The 18,111-nt window shown below is 36.0% G+C and overlaps 3 protein-coding genes, 1 long non-coding RNA gene and 1 pseudogene across 4 annotated transcripts in view; 2 read left to right on the forward strand and 3 right to left on the reverse strand.

Annotated features, from left to right (window-relative positions):
* Window positions 1-675, reverse strand: part of LOC123914876 (non-classical arabinogalactan protein 30-like) — a 1,648-nt gene extending 973 nt beyond the window's left edge. The window contains exon 1 of the mRNA XM_045966038.1: window positions 642-675. Within this exon, the coding sequence (XP_045821994.1) occupies window positions 642-675 (34 nt within the window). The remainder of the gene's footprint in view (window positions 1-641) is intronic.
* A 2,432-nt stretch (window positions 676-3,107) lies between these two features.
* Window positions 3,108-4,596, reverse strand: LOC123912828. Its single transcript, XR_006811465.1, has 2 exons — window positions 3,922-4,596; window positions 3,108-3,854 (listed from the first exon to the last, which is right to left on the reverse strand). It is a non-coding gene; the product is annotated as an uncharacterized LOC123912828 (long non-coding RNA).
* Window positions 4,597-5,978: 1,382 nt separating this feature from the next.
* Window positions 5,979-10,269, reverse strand: LOC123914877 (the record flags this gene model as incomplete). Its single annotated transcript, XM_045966039.1, has 2 exons — window positions 10,158-10,269; window positions 5,979-7,195 (listed from the first exon to the last, which is right to left on the reverse strand). Coding segments are annotated over exons 1-2 (1,329 nt in total), but the record flags the coding sequence as incomplete, so codon positions are not given.
* A 975-nt stretch (window positions 10,270-11,244) lies between these two features.
* Window positions 11,245-12,235, forward strand: LOC123912829 (annotated as a pseudogene).
* A 2,122-nt stretch (window positions 12,236-14,357) lies between these two features.
* LOC123912831 (non-classical arabinogalactan protein 31-like) lies at window positions 14,358-15,347 on the forward strand. Its single transcript, XM_045963403.1, has 2 exons — window positions 14,358-14,862; window positions 15,055-15,347. Exons 1-2 carry the CDS (start codon window positions 14,358-14,360, stop codon window positions 15,345-15,347), a joined length of 798 nt encoding a protein of 265 aa, XP_045819359.1.
* The last annotated feature ends 2,764 nt before the right edge of the window (window positions 15,348-18,111 follow it).

An 18,111-nucleotide genomic window follows, 5' to 3' on the forward strand; every position in this document is an offset into this window, starting at 1 on the left:
AGCAGCTATTGATTAGGATTATCACTTCCTGAGAGAGAGAAAAGGGACGAGCAGCGAACAAGGGAAGAAACGCAGGGTTTCGCCGTCGCGATCTTCATCGGTTATTCATGTATAATTTTCTTAACTCTTGTTATGTCAATTATTATTATGAGTAACTAATCTCATTAGATTAGGAATTATAGATGATTCTCTTTGAAACTATCTGAGCCATGTAACTACGTGTTCTAGTTTATTCAATGAAAACTTATAATTATTCAGTTAATCTTGTGTTTATTGCTTTTCGTTAATTGATCACTTTCGAATTGATTTTAAGTTATAAATCACTATTGACCCTAGGGTTTATACTGGAACTAGATTAATTGTTTGTCAATCGTAATTGCTATAGGAATATAGAATTAATTGGCATGATTGTTAATATAACGTTCGTTAAAGCTTTTGATAATATTAGTTTCGCCTAAGGAATTAGGGTACTTTATTAGATAAACGGGATTGATGAGCCAAGGAATTGGACTCGGTCTATTTTGTTATATTGTCGTAATTATAAGAATTTCATTGTTGAGGACTAGAACCTAGAGTACCAGTTAGGGACAAAGAGAGGATTCAAATTAATTCCTAATCGTCTTTCTCTATTAAAAGTTCACGTTTCAATTTTCTTGCGATTTTAATTATTGTCATTGTTACTACAAATCAATCTGAAAACCCCCCTTTGCAATTTATTTATTAATCCTAAATTCATTGAATTGTTTCGTTGAAATAAGAACAATCCCTGTGGACACGAATCTTATAAATTTTATTACTTAACGACGAATTTAGTACACTTGCTAAAATTGTCATCAAGACGCTTACATCTTCTCTCTAATCATTCTAATCTTTTCCGTAGTCTCTTGCACAATCTCCGGACCAAGAATCATACTCTCTCCGGATTCAAACCAACAAAGCGGTGTTCTACACCTCCTTCCATACAAAGCCTCAAAAGGTGCCATTCCAATACTCGAATGAAAACTATTGTTGTACGTGAACTCGATCAACGGCAAACACGAATCCCAACTTACTCCTTGCTCCAAAACACAAGCTCTCAACAAATCTTCCAAAGATTGTATCGTCCTTTCCGATTGACCATCCGTTTGAGGATGATAAGCCGAACTCAACCTCAACTTAGTCCCTAAAGCCTCTTGCAAACTTTCCCAAAATCTCGAAGTAAACCTCGGATCTCGATCCGAAACAATACTCGACGGAATACCGTGCAACTTCACAATTTGCTCCACATAGATCTCGGCCAACTTAGGCACCAAGGTACCTTTCTTAATAGCAATAAAATGCGCACACTTCGTCAAACGATCCACTACTACCCAAATCACTTCATAACCTTTCGTAGTCTTGGGTAAACCTCCCACAAAATCCATCGCAATACTATCCCACTTCCATTCCGGGATAAACAAAGGTTGCAACAAACCAGACGGTTTCTGATGCTCAATCTTCGACTTCTGACACACTAGGCAAGCATAAACAAACTCAGAAATTTGCCTCTTCATTCCTGGCCACCAAAATAACTTCTTCAAGTCTTGATACATCTTGGTTACTCCCGGGTGAATACTCATTCCACTCCTATGACCTTCTTCCAAAATCATCTTCTTCATCTCGGGCACATCGGGCACGCACACTCTTCCATGAAATCTCACAACTCCATTCTCGTCAACTTTGAAATTAGCTTCTTTTCCTTCCTCAACTACTATTGCCAACTTCTCCATTAACTTCTTATCCGTCTTTTGACATTCTTTGATATTCTCCAGAAAAGGATTCGTCAACTTCAACATTCCCAATTTAACACTCTTAGGACACTACTAGAAAAATTGAAAATAAAGACGGAAGAAATCTGTCTCTAAAACACAAAATTTCCGTCACTAAGCTAGTTAGAGACAGAATTAGAGACAGAATCAATTCTGTCGTTATTTTCCTGGTCTCTAAATTGTTATAGACTGATTTATTGTTCCGTCTCTAATTAGAGACTGAATTTATCTGTCTCTAACAATAAAAATCTGTCACTAAAAATTGATGCCAATATAAAATAGTTCCGTCTCTAACGTATATAATTCTGTCTCTGTAGAGACAGATTATATATTCCGTCTCTAATAATAATATTATTTTTTAAAAAATAATTTCAGCTCTAAAATAATTTTCACTATGGTTGTTGCGACTATATGAGCTTAAACCTGCATGTAAAATTGAGAAACTTTACAATGTTGAGTCTAAATAGATAATAATCTATTTTATTTTTTTGAATAAACAACACTTACATTAAAAGGAAAGACAACCACAAAGCACACAAAATATTTTGAAGTGCCAAAATTATAAAATATTCCATTAGTTGCTCTGCATTGACAATATGCAGGACTACACCTAAATCAAGATCCAACGCTCTTAACAAAAAAACTACAACCTATATGAAATGATACAACATATAAGAAAGTACAAATGGAATTACATAGACTACACAAATGCCATATCATGAAACCAGAATGCTTAAATCCCACTAACTATAAATATGATTTCATTTAATAGTCTTGAATAATGTCCTCGAGCAACTGCCCAACAAATCCTTACTTTCTAAGCTCACCAATACCATAATTAAATAATTGCAGCCACCTAATTCCAACATGAACCAAGACAGGTATTAATATATCTGCAAAGAAAGAAGCCATTGATAATTGTAGGTTCAACCAACACTTGCATCTAATTTAAGCTTAACATTTTAGATAATGTGTAGTGCATAGCATCCACTAGGAAATTTGCACCCAAAAAAATTAAAAAGTTACAAGACATTCACTAGAACTATTTATTTATGTCATGTTAACAAGAGAGAGAATTAAAGACATATGTAACCTGCATCTTCTTGGCTGAAACATAAGGTGTAGTTTTTAATACATTTCCAAAATAGCCACCTTTTCAATTGCTACAGGATCAGTTGCTTAAGGTCACAATTATTGTATTTTTGTTTATTTACAAAAGTACAAGTAGTTTTGTATGTTTGCTTAAGGCCAAACATAAATCCAAAAAAGTGTGACACCAATTACTAAATAAAATCTAGGATATATAAATAATACTCCTAGTTTTGTATGTTTTTTTTTTCCAGAGACATTCAATCATGCTTCTAGTTCATATTAAGTTATCTTCAAGCTATACCATGGTACAGTTAGATGTGCCCCTAACCAACAGGATTATTACTCAAGCTCAATTACAACTACTGCCACAACCAAATGATTTAGCTACACATGATTATAAGTTCACAATTAGTGAAGCTGGAGCAAGAATTTAACAAAACAAAAACCAACTTATATATTAAAGTATACAGTAAAGCATATTATACATATAAATTATAACTGCATTTGTGTTAGGATCAAGGGCCTGTATCACCCCAAAATTTTCAACACCACCATGATAACTCTAAATTCTACTGTGGCTATGAATTGTAAATCACAAGTTCCGGTTCTACACATAGAGTTCGGCGTTCTGCTGCAATGGTGCATAAAACACAACTTAGCTAACTAGTTGTAGCTAAGAGTTTGTCAAATGTCACATTGTCATAGACAGGCAATGAGTTCACAAATGAAACTCACGCCCCTTTTAGTGCCAACATTTCTTAATTTGATTGCAAAAATGAAAGAACATCAAAAGTTAATGGAAAATAAAACCAACAAAGAAATCAATTCAGAACATATAGCAGGAAGAAAAGCAGATAAATTACTGTAGAGAACAAACTGTAGTAATAGAGAAATCAAATCAAATTAATAAAATACCTATTAAGCTAATATCCATCCTCTTTATCCTGAGATGACAAATCAACATATGAAGCAATCCTAGCACAAAACACAAACAAACAAATTAGATACCTTTCTTTGGAATATATTTCAACGGATTAGATACCTTGTTTGAAAGACTGAGCCCAATAGTGTCATTGTGTGTGGAAAATGGGTATTAGGTGGTGATGAAATTAGGAGTGAATGTGAATTAAGAGTAGCAACAAAAGATTGAACTGATTAGAGGAACGAAAGGTACACAAGAATTAGATGGAACAAGAGGAACCCAAATGAACGAAAGGAAACCAGACAAACACAAGAATGAGAGGAACCCAAATGAAAGAAAGCAACCTAGACGAACGAAAGTAACCCAGATGAACGATAGATCAAGAAAAATTCGGGAGCAAAAACGAACAACAGAAACACTAGAAGAACACAAAAATGAAATTAGGGTTTTGCTTAAGAGCGAATGTGAAATAGAATTAGGTCTTCTTTGTGGAAATGAAATTGCAGTTAGGGTTTTGTCAAAATCGAATTAGGGAAATTTTATTTGAGAGGGAAATGATGGGGGGAAGTGAAAATGGAAATTAGGGAAATTTTGGAGTTGGAGGGATTCTTCAAGTGAAAGTAAAGTTTTGGTTCCAATACAAATAACAGAGAAAAAATTTTGTTTTAATTATTATTTTTTATTTAGAGACTGAATTAATTTGGTCTCCACTCTCATCCGTCTCTATATTCTGTCTCTGCATAAATTTGGTTTATTTCTTAAAATAATTTAGACATTTTAGACACGGATTTAGAGACCGAAAAAAACTGTGACGGGCATATCTGTCTCTATAATTCGTCTCTAATATGAAATTTTCAAATGTGGTCTCTAATCATTATATTTCGTCTCTAATTCTGTCTCAATTAGTGACAAATTAAATTCTGTCTCTAAATTCCGTCGTTATTTAGAACTTTTCTAGTAGTGGGAGTCACTTCACATACTAGACTCAAGTCTCGAAATTCTTCAATCAACTCTAACTCTTTCACCATTAGTGATGACATGTGCAACGATTTCCTACTCAACGCATCGGCCACCACATTAGCTTTTCCGGGGTGATAACTCAAATCAAAGTCATAGTCCTTCAAAAATTCGAGCCATCTTCTTTGTCTCATATTCAACTCCTTCTGATCGAATAGATACTTCAAACTCTTGTGATCACTAAAGACTTCAAACTTCGATCCATACAAGTAATGCCTCCATACCTTCAATGAAAACACAACTGCGGCTAACTCAAGATCGTGTGTCGGATAGTTCCTCTCGTGAACCTTCAGTTGTCTCGACGCATACGCTACCACTTGACCTTTTTGCATAAGCACACCTCCTAGTCCCATCTTCGAAGCATCACAATACACGACGAAAGATTCCTTAGCATCCGGTAAAATCAACACAGGCGCGGTAGTCAACCTCTTCTTAAGCTCTTGAAAACTTTCTTCGCACTTCACATCCCAAACAAACGCTTGATCCTTCCGAGTCAACTGCGTCAAAGGCAAAGCCAACTTCGAAAATCCTTCAATGAACCTTCTATAATAACCGGCCAATCCAAGAAAGCTTCTTATCTCAGAAACAGACTCTGGCGTTCCCCATTGCAATACGGCATCAACTTTCGCTGGGTCAACCGCTATTCCTCCACTTGAAATCACATGACCAAGAAAACTTACTTCTTTCAACCAAAATTCACACTTCGATAATTTGGCATACAACTTCTTCTCCTTCAAAACTTGCAAAACAATCCGCAAATGCTCCTTATGTTCCTCTTCGGACTTTGAGTAAACTAAAATATCATCGATGAATACCACTACAAACTTATCCAAGAATGAATGAAAAATCCTATTCATGTACTCCATAAAAACACCAGGTGCATTGGTCACACCAAAAGGCATCACCGAATATTCATAATGACCATACCTCATCCTAAAAGCAGTCTTTGGTATATCCTCCGTTTTCACTCGAATCTGATGGTATCCGGATCTCAAATCAATCTTACTAAAAACGCAAGCTCCAACCAATTGATCCATTAAATCACCTATCCTCGGAAGTGGATACTTATTCTTGATCGTCACTTTGTTCAACTGTCGGTAGTCAATACACAACCTCATACTCCCTTCTTTCTTCTTAACCAACAACACAGGTGCACCCCACGGCGATACACTAGGTCGAATAAACTTCTTCTCAAGTAGTTCTTCTAGTTGCTTCTTCAACTCATTCAACTCTGACGCTGACATTCTATACGGTGCCATAGATATCGGGCTAGTACCAGGTACCAAATCGATCGTAAACTCTACTTCTCTCTTCGGCGGTACATCTGACACGTCTTCCGGAAATACATCGGGAAATTCACAAACAACCGGTAACTCTTCCACCTTAACTTCACCTTCCATCTTCAAGGATGCAAACAACGCATACACCTCTACAAGTTCCTTCAACGACTCTACTACTTCCTTCTTACTCATCAAATGCAAACTCTCCTCCGGTTTAGGAAATACAATGGTCTTCTCACAACAATTGATATGGACTCGATTAAATATCAACCAGTTCATACCAAAGATAACATCTATTCCACTAAGTTGGATACACACTAGGTCCATTCCAAAGTGTCTACCAAACACGGTTACGGGACAGTCACGACATACGAGACGGGTAGTTACAGAACCATTAGCAGGAGTTTCTATTTCCATACGACCAGACATTTCAGACACAGGTAAACTAAGACGCTTCATGCAATCAACGGATATAAAAGAATGTGTTGCTCCCGTATCAATAATCGCAATTAAAGGAGTGTTATAGATGAAACACGTACCTCTAATGAGATTATCTCCCTGATCCGCATCATCTCCACTCAAGGAAAACACCTTTCCCATAGTCTTCTTCGGCTTCTTGCACATAGGACTCTTGTGACCCTCTTCACCACAATTGAAACAAGTCACTTTCACTTGACAAACATCCGACTTATGTCCTAGCCTCCCACAGTTGAAACACTTGTCCACCTTCTTTGGGCACTCATAAGACTTATGACCCAACTCACCACACTTGTAGCATTGTCCACCACCTCTCTTCTTTCCACCACTAGACTCAACAACCTTCTTCCCCTTGTCACCATAAGGCTTCCCACGGTCTTGACCTTTTCCTCTCTTGTCACTCATGGCCTTGTAGTAATTAGTTTTGGCCTTTCCATCATCATCACAAATACGGCACTTATCCACCAAAGTTGCAAAGTCTCGGATTTGAGAAAATCCGATAAGATGCTTGATGTCCGGGCGCAACCCACTTTCAAACTTGACACACTTAGCCTCCTCAGCGTCCACGGTGTTGTAGTGTGGACTAAACGCACAAAGTTCTTCAAACTTCACGGAATACTCTGCCACAGACATGTTCCCTTGCTTGAGTTCCATGAACTCCACCACTTTCTTGTTCCTAATATCAGCCGGAAAGTACTTCCTCAAGAACTCTCCTTTGAACATCTCCCAAGTGATTACCACACCACCAATTCCCATCCTCAGCTTAGCATTCTTCCACCACTTGTTAGCTTCCTCACGAAGTACATAAGTACCCAAGGTCAACTTACTCTCCTCGGTACACCTCATAGCCTCAAAGACAATCTCAACTTCCTCTACACACTTGACAGCAGCATCTGGAGCATAGCCTCCAGTGAAAAGTGTCGGATTATGCCTCATGAATCTCTCTAACCTCATCTCATCTTCTCTCCCGGGTTGATGATCTCTAGCCACGATGTTGGTCAAAGTAGCTATCGCATCTGCCATCTGATTGTTAGCCCTTCCAGCCATGATCCTGAACAACCAACCAATCCAAGAACAGACTTAGAAAGGTAATATCAACAGTGTTATCTCTACACAAGTTGAATATATGGGTAACTAATCCTAATTGGTTCCACATGAACCGACCTTGCTCTGATACCACTATTGTAACACCCAAACCCCTTAACGCGTATTTATTGAATATAAATAAATAAAACACTTAAGAAAATTCAGGCGTCACATGTTATAATACAAAACCACGGCATAATTAAATCAATCATGCTAGCACAGCGGAAATTAAAAACGATATTTATCATAATGTATATCATACAATGATCATAATTGTTCACACAATATCCCTAGGCTCTAGGCCATATCAACAAAGGATATTATGTTTACAACCCAAAAGATAGGATTAGCAAAGTTAAATATGCCATCACGGGCTTAGATACAAATCAAGCGAATATCCCATCACGGTATTACACCTAATCAGAGCAACTCTATACAACCCGTCAAAAGAGATATACAAATATATCTAAAGGAGTAGTCTAAGCTAAACTCCTCACCAAAAAGCGTACTACACGAGCACGAGCAACCTCTAACTTTGATCGGGATCCTCAACCTGAGAATCTGAACCCCCAACGGTCCAGCACATAACACAAAGCATGAGAGTTAGATCACATAATCAAAATATAAGTGTAAGCAAAAGGTACTTAAACACTCCTTCAACAACAACAAGCATATTCATAATTTATAAACATGCATCACCATTAACTACTCAATTACAAGTACTAAACATGTATAATCAAGTACCAAATAATCAATCTACAATTCATTACACTTAGCCAAATTATATGTCACATATCACTTATCAAGTAATGCACACACATATAACCTAATGCAACTCTAATGCTTCAACTTCATGAATGTCAATCCTAGACATTACTAATGCATGTGGTACCATCTTCTTTATTAGAGTATCTCACCTCTAATATCCTTCTTTATCGGATAAATATAATCCGATATACTTCTTTATTGGAATATCCAATATCCTATTTAATTCATGAATGCATGTATATGTGTTCATGAATTCACTCACAAATAATTAGCATAAGCTCTTCATTTACTATGTGGAACACTATCCAACATACTTCATCATTAAGATTTAACAAAACCTTAATATTCTTCATTTATACTTCATACATGATTAACAATCATTATAAGCTTCAACAAGCATCAACAATCATCAACAATCATGTAAGAATAAGCCACTGATTGAAAATACATGCAAAGGAAGATGGCATATGAAAAATTGGTGAAAACTGCAGTATTTCCGCCTGGGGCGGAAATTTTTACGTTTGAGGCGTAAGTTTACGTTTTAGGCGCAAAAATTTACGTTTGAGGCGCAGAAAAGTCTGAAAGGTTGGCTGCTCACTGCTCTTCCGTTTCAGGCGGAAATTATTGCGCCTGAGGCGGAAAAACATGCGTTTTCTACACAAAAACGCCCAAAAATCTCATTTTTCATGTTATAAATCCCAAAAGAGTTTGTATTCAAGCAAAACAAACATATTTAAACACAAAAGGACGGTTCATTTCTCAGATCTACGCCATAAACATCGAAAAAGTAAAGATTGACACTTTTTCATCAAAACTCTCAAGAACACAAAGTTCTTGAGTTTAATCCATTAGAAAACTCGTTTTAAACCATTATTTCCGTTCATTAATCATGTTACAAGCATGTTAAACATATTAAGAAACTTAGGAATGATTTCCATCAAGAAAATCCATTCCAATCTAAAACGAAAATGGGGTGGAGGAAGTTCGGGTAAGGAGAAATCGACATTCTCCCCTTCCTCGAATCACCCACGACTATGGAACCTACTCTCATACCTGGATTCAAAGAAAACTCGAAGATTTGATCTTGATTCTCCTCACTTTCCTTTGCCCTAGCTCTTGAGCTCTCTTCTCTCTCCAACTCTCTCTCAAGAACACAAAACTATGAGAAATGAAATGTTCTCTTCTCCCCCTCATGGCCATATGGCGCCACCTCACACACACAAGGCCCATTGGGCCTCAAGCCCAATTGGCTTGTCCCAATAACACGATAACTCACACTACTCGCTTAATAACTAAAGTATTCGATAAATAACTCTAGTTATTAACTTAATTAAAATTTCTACGTTAATAAAATATTTTAACACATAAAAATTATTAATTTGAAAATTGGGTCGTTACACTTTGCGCTACATCTACATTAAACTTAAGAGTATCTATAGGAGGGAGCTCCCATCTAATAGGAATGATGGAGCAAAAGCTCTCCATATAAGCCGCGGGTTTAATAATACTATTAACTACCATTTCCACTTGGTTAGCTATATGAAGAAGCCAAATGTGTCGAAGGTTGGAATACTAATTAAAAACCAATCATTACGATCCTTCCACAATGATTTGATAGAGACGCCAAAAACAGTCACCCAATTCCAAGTGTATTTTCAATATCTCCATTATCAAGGTACCATTCAAGCCAAGACATGAGATCCATGCTAAATAATTTTGCCCAATTACCAGGTTTGATAATTGAGGACCAAAATTTCATTATTTCTTCGAAGTCTCTTAATACATGCATAATGGATTCAAGTCCTTGTTGGCGCTGGGGACAACTATTGCCATTTGTCATATTGATATTGTGGTTCTCTTCATTAGTCATAAGACTACCACGAGCCACTTTCCGGAAAAAAGAACGAATCCTATTAGGACCTTTCCATTTCTAAACTAGATTTCTATTAGGACATTTCCATTTATAAATTTTTTAGGTATATTTGAATGTACTTACTATAAATTAGTGAAAAAAATGATGAACATGATGCAGATGAGGATGAATAAGATAAAAAAAATTACGGATATTTAAAAAGACTATTGAAATAATAAATTTGTCTTAAAAGTGTGTGACTATTATTAAATTACCCTGTATTTACTATTGATTTTTTTTTGTGTGAACCGGATATCGTCTGCACGCAATTGCAGAGACTAATCCCACGAGCCATGTGGGACCCAAATGGCGACAAGCTCTCCCTATGAATTTTAACGTTGCTACATATCCAAGCGAGATATCAAACTCAGAACCTTGATTAAGTTAGAAGAGACTCGTGCTATATCATATCAGCGCTCTTGATATTTATTGTTAACTTTACATATATATAAATTGATAGTAGTATTAATAAGAGATGTATTTAAAAATTAATAATAATTGCACCTAAAAATTTATAAAAAAGAGACAAACTATTTTTGAAAAAAAGTCTTATAATTGAAAACCTTGGAAGAATTTGATAGAATAGAATATTCATGTGATTAAGTATAATTATATTTGTAATTATTTTATTTATGATTGTCATTATTCATAGGTTATTATTAGTGTATATATAAAAATAATTACAAATAAATACAAATATAATTATACTTAATAACATGAATATTCTATTCTATATGTATTCACAACAATTTTATTTTCCAAAGCTAACATTTTTTAAAAAGGGGGAATGATTTTGGGCATTAGCTGCTATAAATCAACCCTCACACTCACATAACACCATCATCACTTCACTTTCCTTTCCTCTCCTATCCCTTTCTAGATTACTTTCTCTTACAAAGAGAAATGGCCAAAACCCTTGCAATGTTGCTTCTTTTCCTTCAACTAACCTCTTTCATTGCATTTGCCGAACACCTTGAAACTCTTCTACCAACTTACCCCTCCTCATCACTCACATTCTCCACTTCACCCTCCAACTAAATCACCACATCATCCACCGTCTAACGCCCCTCACCACCATCATCACCACCATAATCACACACCATCCCCTGCTCCTTCCCCTATTTCTCACACTCCTTCACACCCTCCTCACCATTCTACCCCTGTTCCTGCTAAACCACCAACTGGTCACCACCACCATCATCACCCACCTGCTTATGCTCCTGTTAAGCCTCCTATTCACACTCCCGTTGTTCCAACACACCCACCATTGCACCCCCCTGTTCCAGCTCACCCACCATTGCATCCTTCTCCTGTTCCTAGACGCTTTATAGCTGTTCAAGGTGTTGTTTATGTCAAATCTTGCAAGTATGCTGGTGTTCATACTCTCTTGGGAGCTAAAGCACTTCATGGTTTGTTTCTCAACTTTTAACTTCACTATTTTTGTTTTCTCAGTAATGTCATTCTCATAGATCTTTTGTGATACAGTGATATTTCAACTTTTGTATATTTTGTACACTTTCCCAGTAATGTCATTATTTTTCTTTTTGTTGCTAAAAGACAATGACCATTATTAATTTTGTTTTCAAAATTGAATATTGAAGGTGCCGTTGTGAAGCTACAATGTAACAGCACAAAGTACAAGTTTGTTCAAACACATAAGACTGATAAGAATGGTTATTTCTTCATTGAAGGCCCAAAGAGTATCAAAACCTATGCACCTCATAAGTGTAATGTTGTTTTGGTTAGTGCTCCAAATGGGCTGAAGCCTTCAAATCTTAATGGTGGGCTTACTGGTGCTGCTCTTAGGTCCGGGAAACCTTATGTGTCTAAGGGTCTTCATTTCACTATTTACATTGTTGGGCCTCTTGCATTTGAGCCCAAATGTCCTCGTTAATTAAGATGATTAAAATATTAAAAAAATTAATTTCGAGTTTATTTATAAATTAGATTATTGTGTTTTAGTGTTAGGAGGTTGGTTTCATCTTGTGTTAAAAATATGGTGTTTACTTTTGAGCTTGAATCATCACTACATGATAAAGAGTGATGTTATGTGTGTGTGATTTATGGTTCTTGTAAGAATTATTATTAAATACTAGTATTAATTAAAGAAATGATGTTTATCGCTTTTGTTTAATTTGTTTACTCTAATCTATTTGTCGTTTTATTTACCAAGAAAATTGTCGTTTTTATTTTTATAAAAGACTTAAATTAACGAATTAAACGAGGGGTAGTAGAAACCTCACAATCTAAAACTAGAAGAGCATGCAAAAAATCATATTCAGAAATAATTAAATTCGGGGAGAAAGGAGCATCAAATCCCTTTTGGATAATAAATCCGAAATATTTAGTAGATTAAACACCTCTTCTAGGAGAGGTTCGAGATAAGATGTGATGGTAAAATACGATTGAGAACAACATCTACAATAAAGGTAGAGTCTATTTTAAAAATGACACGGTTAAGATGACGAGCAATACGCATACCATGAACTAAACTCCACATCTCAGCACCCTGAGCATTATTGCGGCCAAAGTTGCAATAAAAACCTTGAATAAGACCACCATGAGAGTCTCTAAGCAATTTGCCACACGCTGAGAAGTCATTCCTTTTACTTTGTGCTACATCTACATTAAACTTAAGAGTATCTATAGGAGGGAGCTCCCATCTAATAGGAATGATGGAGCAAAAGCTCTCCATATAAGTCGCGGGTTTAAAAATACTATTAACTACCATTTGCACTTGGTTAGCTATATGAAGAAGCCAAATGTGTCGAAGGTTGGAATACTAATTAAAAACTAATCATTACGATCCTTCCACAATGATTTGATAGAGACGCCAAAAACAGTCACCCAATTCCAAGTGTATTTTCAATATCTCCATTCAAGCCAAGACATGAGATCCATGCTAAAGAATTTTGCCCAATTATCAGGTTTGATAATTGAGGACCAAAATTTCATTATTTCTTCGAAGTCTCTTAATACATGCATAATGGATTCAAGTCCTTGTTGGCGCTGGGGACAACTATTGCCATTTGACATATTGATATTGTGGTTCTCTTCATTAGTCATAAGACTACCACGAGCCACTTTCCGGAAAAAAGAACGGATCCTATTAGGACCTTTCCATTTCTAAACTAGATTTCTATTAGGACATTTCCATTTATAAATTTTTTAGGTATATTTGAATGTACTTTCTTACTATAAATTAGTGAAAAAAATGATGAACGTGATGCAGATGAGGATGAATAAGATAAAAAAAATTACGGATATTTAAAAAGACTATTGAAATAATAAATTTGTCTTAAAAGTGTGTGACTATTATTAAATTACCCTGTATTTACTATTGATTTTTTTTTTTTTGTGAACCGGATATCGTCTGCACGCAATTGCAGAGACTAATCCCACGAGCCATGTGGGACCCAAATGGCGACAAGCTCTCCCTATGAATTTTAACGTTGCTACATATCCAAGCGATATATCAAACTCAGAACCTTGATTAAGTTAGAAGAGACTCGTGCCATATCATATCAGCGCTCTTGATATTTATTGTTAACTTTACATATATATAAATTGATAGTAGTATTAATAAGAGATGTATTTAAAAATTAATAATAATTGCACCTAAAAATTTATAAAAAAGAGACAAACTATTTTTGAAAAAAAGTCTTATAATTGAAAACCTTGGAAGAATTTTTAGAAACGAATATTCATGTGATTAAGTATAATTATATTTATAACTATTTTATTTATGATTGTCATTATTCAAAGGTTATTATTAGTGTATATATAAAAATAATTACAAATAAATACAAATATAATTATACTTAATAACATGAATATTCTATTCTATATGTATTCACAACAATTTTATTTTCCAAAGCTAACATTTTTTAAAAAGGGGGAATGAATTTGGGTATTAGCTGCTATAAATCAACCCTCACACTCACATAACACCATCATCACTTCACTTTCCTTTCCTCTCCTATCTCTTTCTAGATTACTTTCTCTTACAAAGAGAAATGGCCAAAACCCTTGCAATGTTGCTTCTTTTCCTTCAACTAACCTCTTTCATTGCATTTGCCGAACACCTTGAAACTCTTCCACCAACTTACCCTCCTCATCACTCACATTCTCCACTTCACCCTCCAACTAAGTCACCACATCATCCACCGTCTAACACCCCTCACCACCATCATCACCACCATAATCACACACCATCCCCTGCTCCTTCCCCTATTTCTCACACTCCTTCACACCCTCCTCACCATTCTACCCCTGTTCCTGCTAAACCACCAACTGGTCACCACCACCATCATCACCCACCTGCTTATGCTCCTGTTAAGCCTCCTATTCACACTCCCGTTGTTCCAACACACCCACCATTGCACCCCCCTGTTCCAGCTCACCCACCATTGCATCCTTCTCCTGTTCCTAGACGCTTTATAGCTGTTCAAGGTGTTGTTTATGTCAAATCTTGCAAGTATGCTGGTGTTCATACTCTCTTGGGAGCTAAAGCACTTCATGGTTTGTTTCTCAACTTTTAACTTCACTATTTTTGTTTTCTCAGTAATGTCATTCTCATAGATCTTTTGTGATACAGTGATATTTCAACTTTTGTATATTTTGTACACTTTCCCAGTAATGTCATTATTTTTCTTTTTGTTGCTAAAAGACAATGACCATTATTAATTTTGTTTTCAAAATTGAATATTGAAGGTGCCGTTGTGAAGCTACAATGTAACAGCACAAAGTACAAGTTTGTTCAAACACATAAGACTGATAAGAATGGTTATTTCTTCATTGAAGGCCCAAAGAGTATCAAAACCTATGCACCTCATAAGTGTAATGTTGTTTTGGTTAGTGCTCCAAATGGGCTGAAGCCTTCAAATCTTAATGGTGGGCTTACTGGTGCTGCTCTTAGGTCCGGGAAACCTTATGTGTCTAAGGGTCTTCATTTCACTATTTACACTGTTGGGCCTCTTGCATTTGAGCCCAAATGTCCTCGTTAATTAAGATGATTAGAATATTAAAAAATTAATTTCGAGTTTATTTATAAATTAGATTGTTGTGTTTTAGTGTTAGGAGGTTGGTTTTGTAACACCCTAACCCATACTACCCTTAAAAACGTAATTTTAAAAACTTTTCAACAAGTGTAAAGGCAGAGTGCCACGCGGTAATTAAAACACAAGCATACACACAGAGCATCATGAAATTTAACATGAAAAGCAACAGCGGATTCCAATCAAACCAAGCATGCATATATATACATATATATATACATAAGCCATATTCATCCCTAAGGATGTCACTTATACAAGAACTAGCATAACAAAAAGGTAACACCGATATACGATGAAATCCAAGCGTAATCCCCGACTCGATGTTACATTACCAGAGCATTCACTATTTACAAACTCTAGTCAAAAGCTAGTACTAAGAGGAGTAATCTATGCTAAGTCTCCTCACCAAAAGGTACTTCAACACCACGCTAGAACAGCAGTCTAAACGTCGGCACAATCCTCAGCCTGAATATCTGAACCCCCAAAGGTCCAGCAAATAACACAAAGCAGAGAGTTAGAAAACATAATCGCATATCATACGAGCATAAGAAAGACCTTACACTTTCGAACTACATCATACATATTCTAACTCACGCCAAAACATCGCACTAAACGATTATCAATTAATAAAGTTCAACACAATTCAACCAAACAATGTCACGTACCATTTATCAAATATATATGCGCATTTACCCTAAGGTATCTAATGCCAATTAATTCACTGTCATGCCATCCCTAGACATAACTAAATGCATGTGGTACCAAGATGTCACACCAACGGTGGACCAAGAACAGTTTTATATCATGCTGGATATGTCGGAACTTACCGAACCATCTTATCTCCCTTGGATAAGCCAAAACAGTTTTATATCCTGTTGGATAGCAGCTCTGGACTCATGGATTCATCTAATCCGATCCTCGGCTTCATTATGGACACATAATCCATTTTCGTTATTGGAACCCAAGTTTCCAATGTTCACATACAATCATGAATGCATGTATGCATACACATATCAACCATATGATATTCTCTAGCTCGAAGCTACTCTTTTATGAATGCGGGAACACAATCCTAACACATTCACTTAACATTGCAAATTAATGCCAAAACATAACATTGCTCACTTTAAGCTACAACTTATTGCATACACGTTTATCATTCATATAACGATTAACAATAAGCATTAACAGTATCAACATGTATCAACAATCATGTAAGGATACTCTTAAACCATGTTACAAGTGCCTAACCACACTTACAAACATCAACAAAAATTGCTGTCACAGAGGCCTTCGCTAAGCGAAGCCTTAGCGAGACATAGCGAACCACGTTCCCGGAAGTAACCTGCTCATGGCGAGCATTGGCGAGCTTCAACGAACCATTCGCTGAGCGAAGGCTTAGCGAGCCTACGCGAACCTCACCCGGAAGTCACCTGCTCATTGTAACACCCAAACCCGTTATTTAATTAACTCTGCCTTTATAAAATCTTTTTTCGAAAAATACGCAGCGGAAAAATTGAAAATCTGATTTATAAAACGCTGGTTTGAATATCACAAACTTCATTCAAAGATAATACTAATACATTTATCTAGTAAAATATTCGAATGAACTAAAAACAAAATCTCGCATCGAACGATGCGTTATTAGTTATACAAAACGGATACTTTTCAAATGAAAGCTTAAGACCAACAGAGTATACTAAGAGGACTACATGCATATACATATAAAAACCCCTTTTTCCCGTGTCTCAATCAGAGCAGAGCTTCACCATTTCACTCGGACGAGGCTAACACCTAACCTGTCAACCTGGACCCCCAAAGGTCCAGCAATTACACATAGCAGAGAGTTAGAAAACATAAACATAAATATAAGTGTGAGTAGTATACTACACACTTCACACGCTATCATACATTTCTAACTCACGCACATACATCGTCAAATACGACTACCAATTAATCATTCATTTACAAACACACCAATCATATAGTTTCACGTCTTCTCGGACACTACCAAAGTGTTCATTTTATAGTCATGACGGACTCTACACTTATACCAAGACATGGCAACAATCACAGTATTAAACAATTAGTAAATACCAAAGCTTAACACATACGGAAAACACATTACAATCCAATCAGATAATGTCACATAACAATTATCAAATACATGTGCATTTACCCTAATGCATCTAATGCCAATTATCCAATGTCATGTCATCCCTAGACACGACTAATGCATGTGGTAACAATTGCCTTTTACCCCTCATGGATAAGTTAAACAGTTTTACATCTTGCCGGATTGTTCGGAACTTACCAAACCTTCATATCCCTCATGGATAAGTTAAACAGTTTTATATCCTGCTGGATAGCAGCTCTAGATCTTATGGATTCATCTAATCCGATCCTCGGCTTCCTTATGGACTCAAAAATCCATTTAAATCTATTGGAACCCAAGTTTCCAATTCAACATATATATACATGAATGCATGTATGTTTGCACATATCATCAATATGATATTTCTAGCTCGAAGCTACTCATTATGAATGCGGAAACACAATTCCAACATCTAACACATTAGGATAACACAATATCCTATCACTCCAATCATAATTATTCACATGATAATTATCTGCATACTCATTTTATACACACAAGGTTTCATTTACACTTATGTCATAAAACATACCTCATTCTCTTATCATTGCAAATTAA

This window comes from Trifolium pratense, linkage group LG3, assembly GCF_020283565.1.
Source record: "Trifolium pratense cultivar HEN17-A07 linkage group LG3, ARS_RC_1.1, whole genome shotgun sequence".
NCBI lineage: Eukaryota > Viridiplantae > Streptophyta > Magnoliopsida > Fabales > Fabaceae > Trifolium > Trifolium pratense.

Excerpts from the sequence above, each read along its gene's own strand:
- LOC123912831 (XM_045963403.1), top strand. The coding sequence starts at position 14,358 with ATGGCCAAAACCCTTGCAATGTTGCTTCTTTTCCTTCAACTAACCTCT. Across the intron at positions 14,863-15,054 it reads GGGAGCTAAAGCACTTCATG|GTGCCGTTGTGAAGCTACAA; the intron begins GTTTGTTTCTCA and ends TGAATATTGAAG.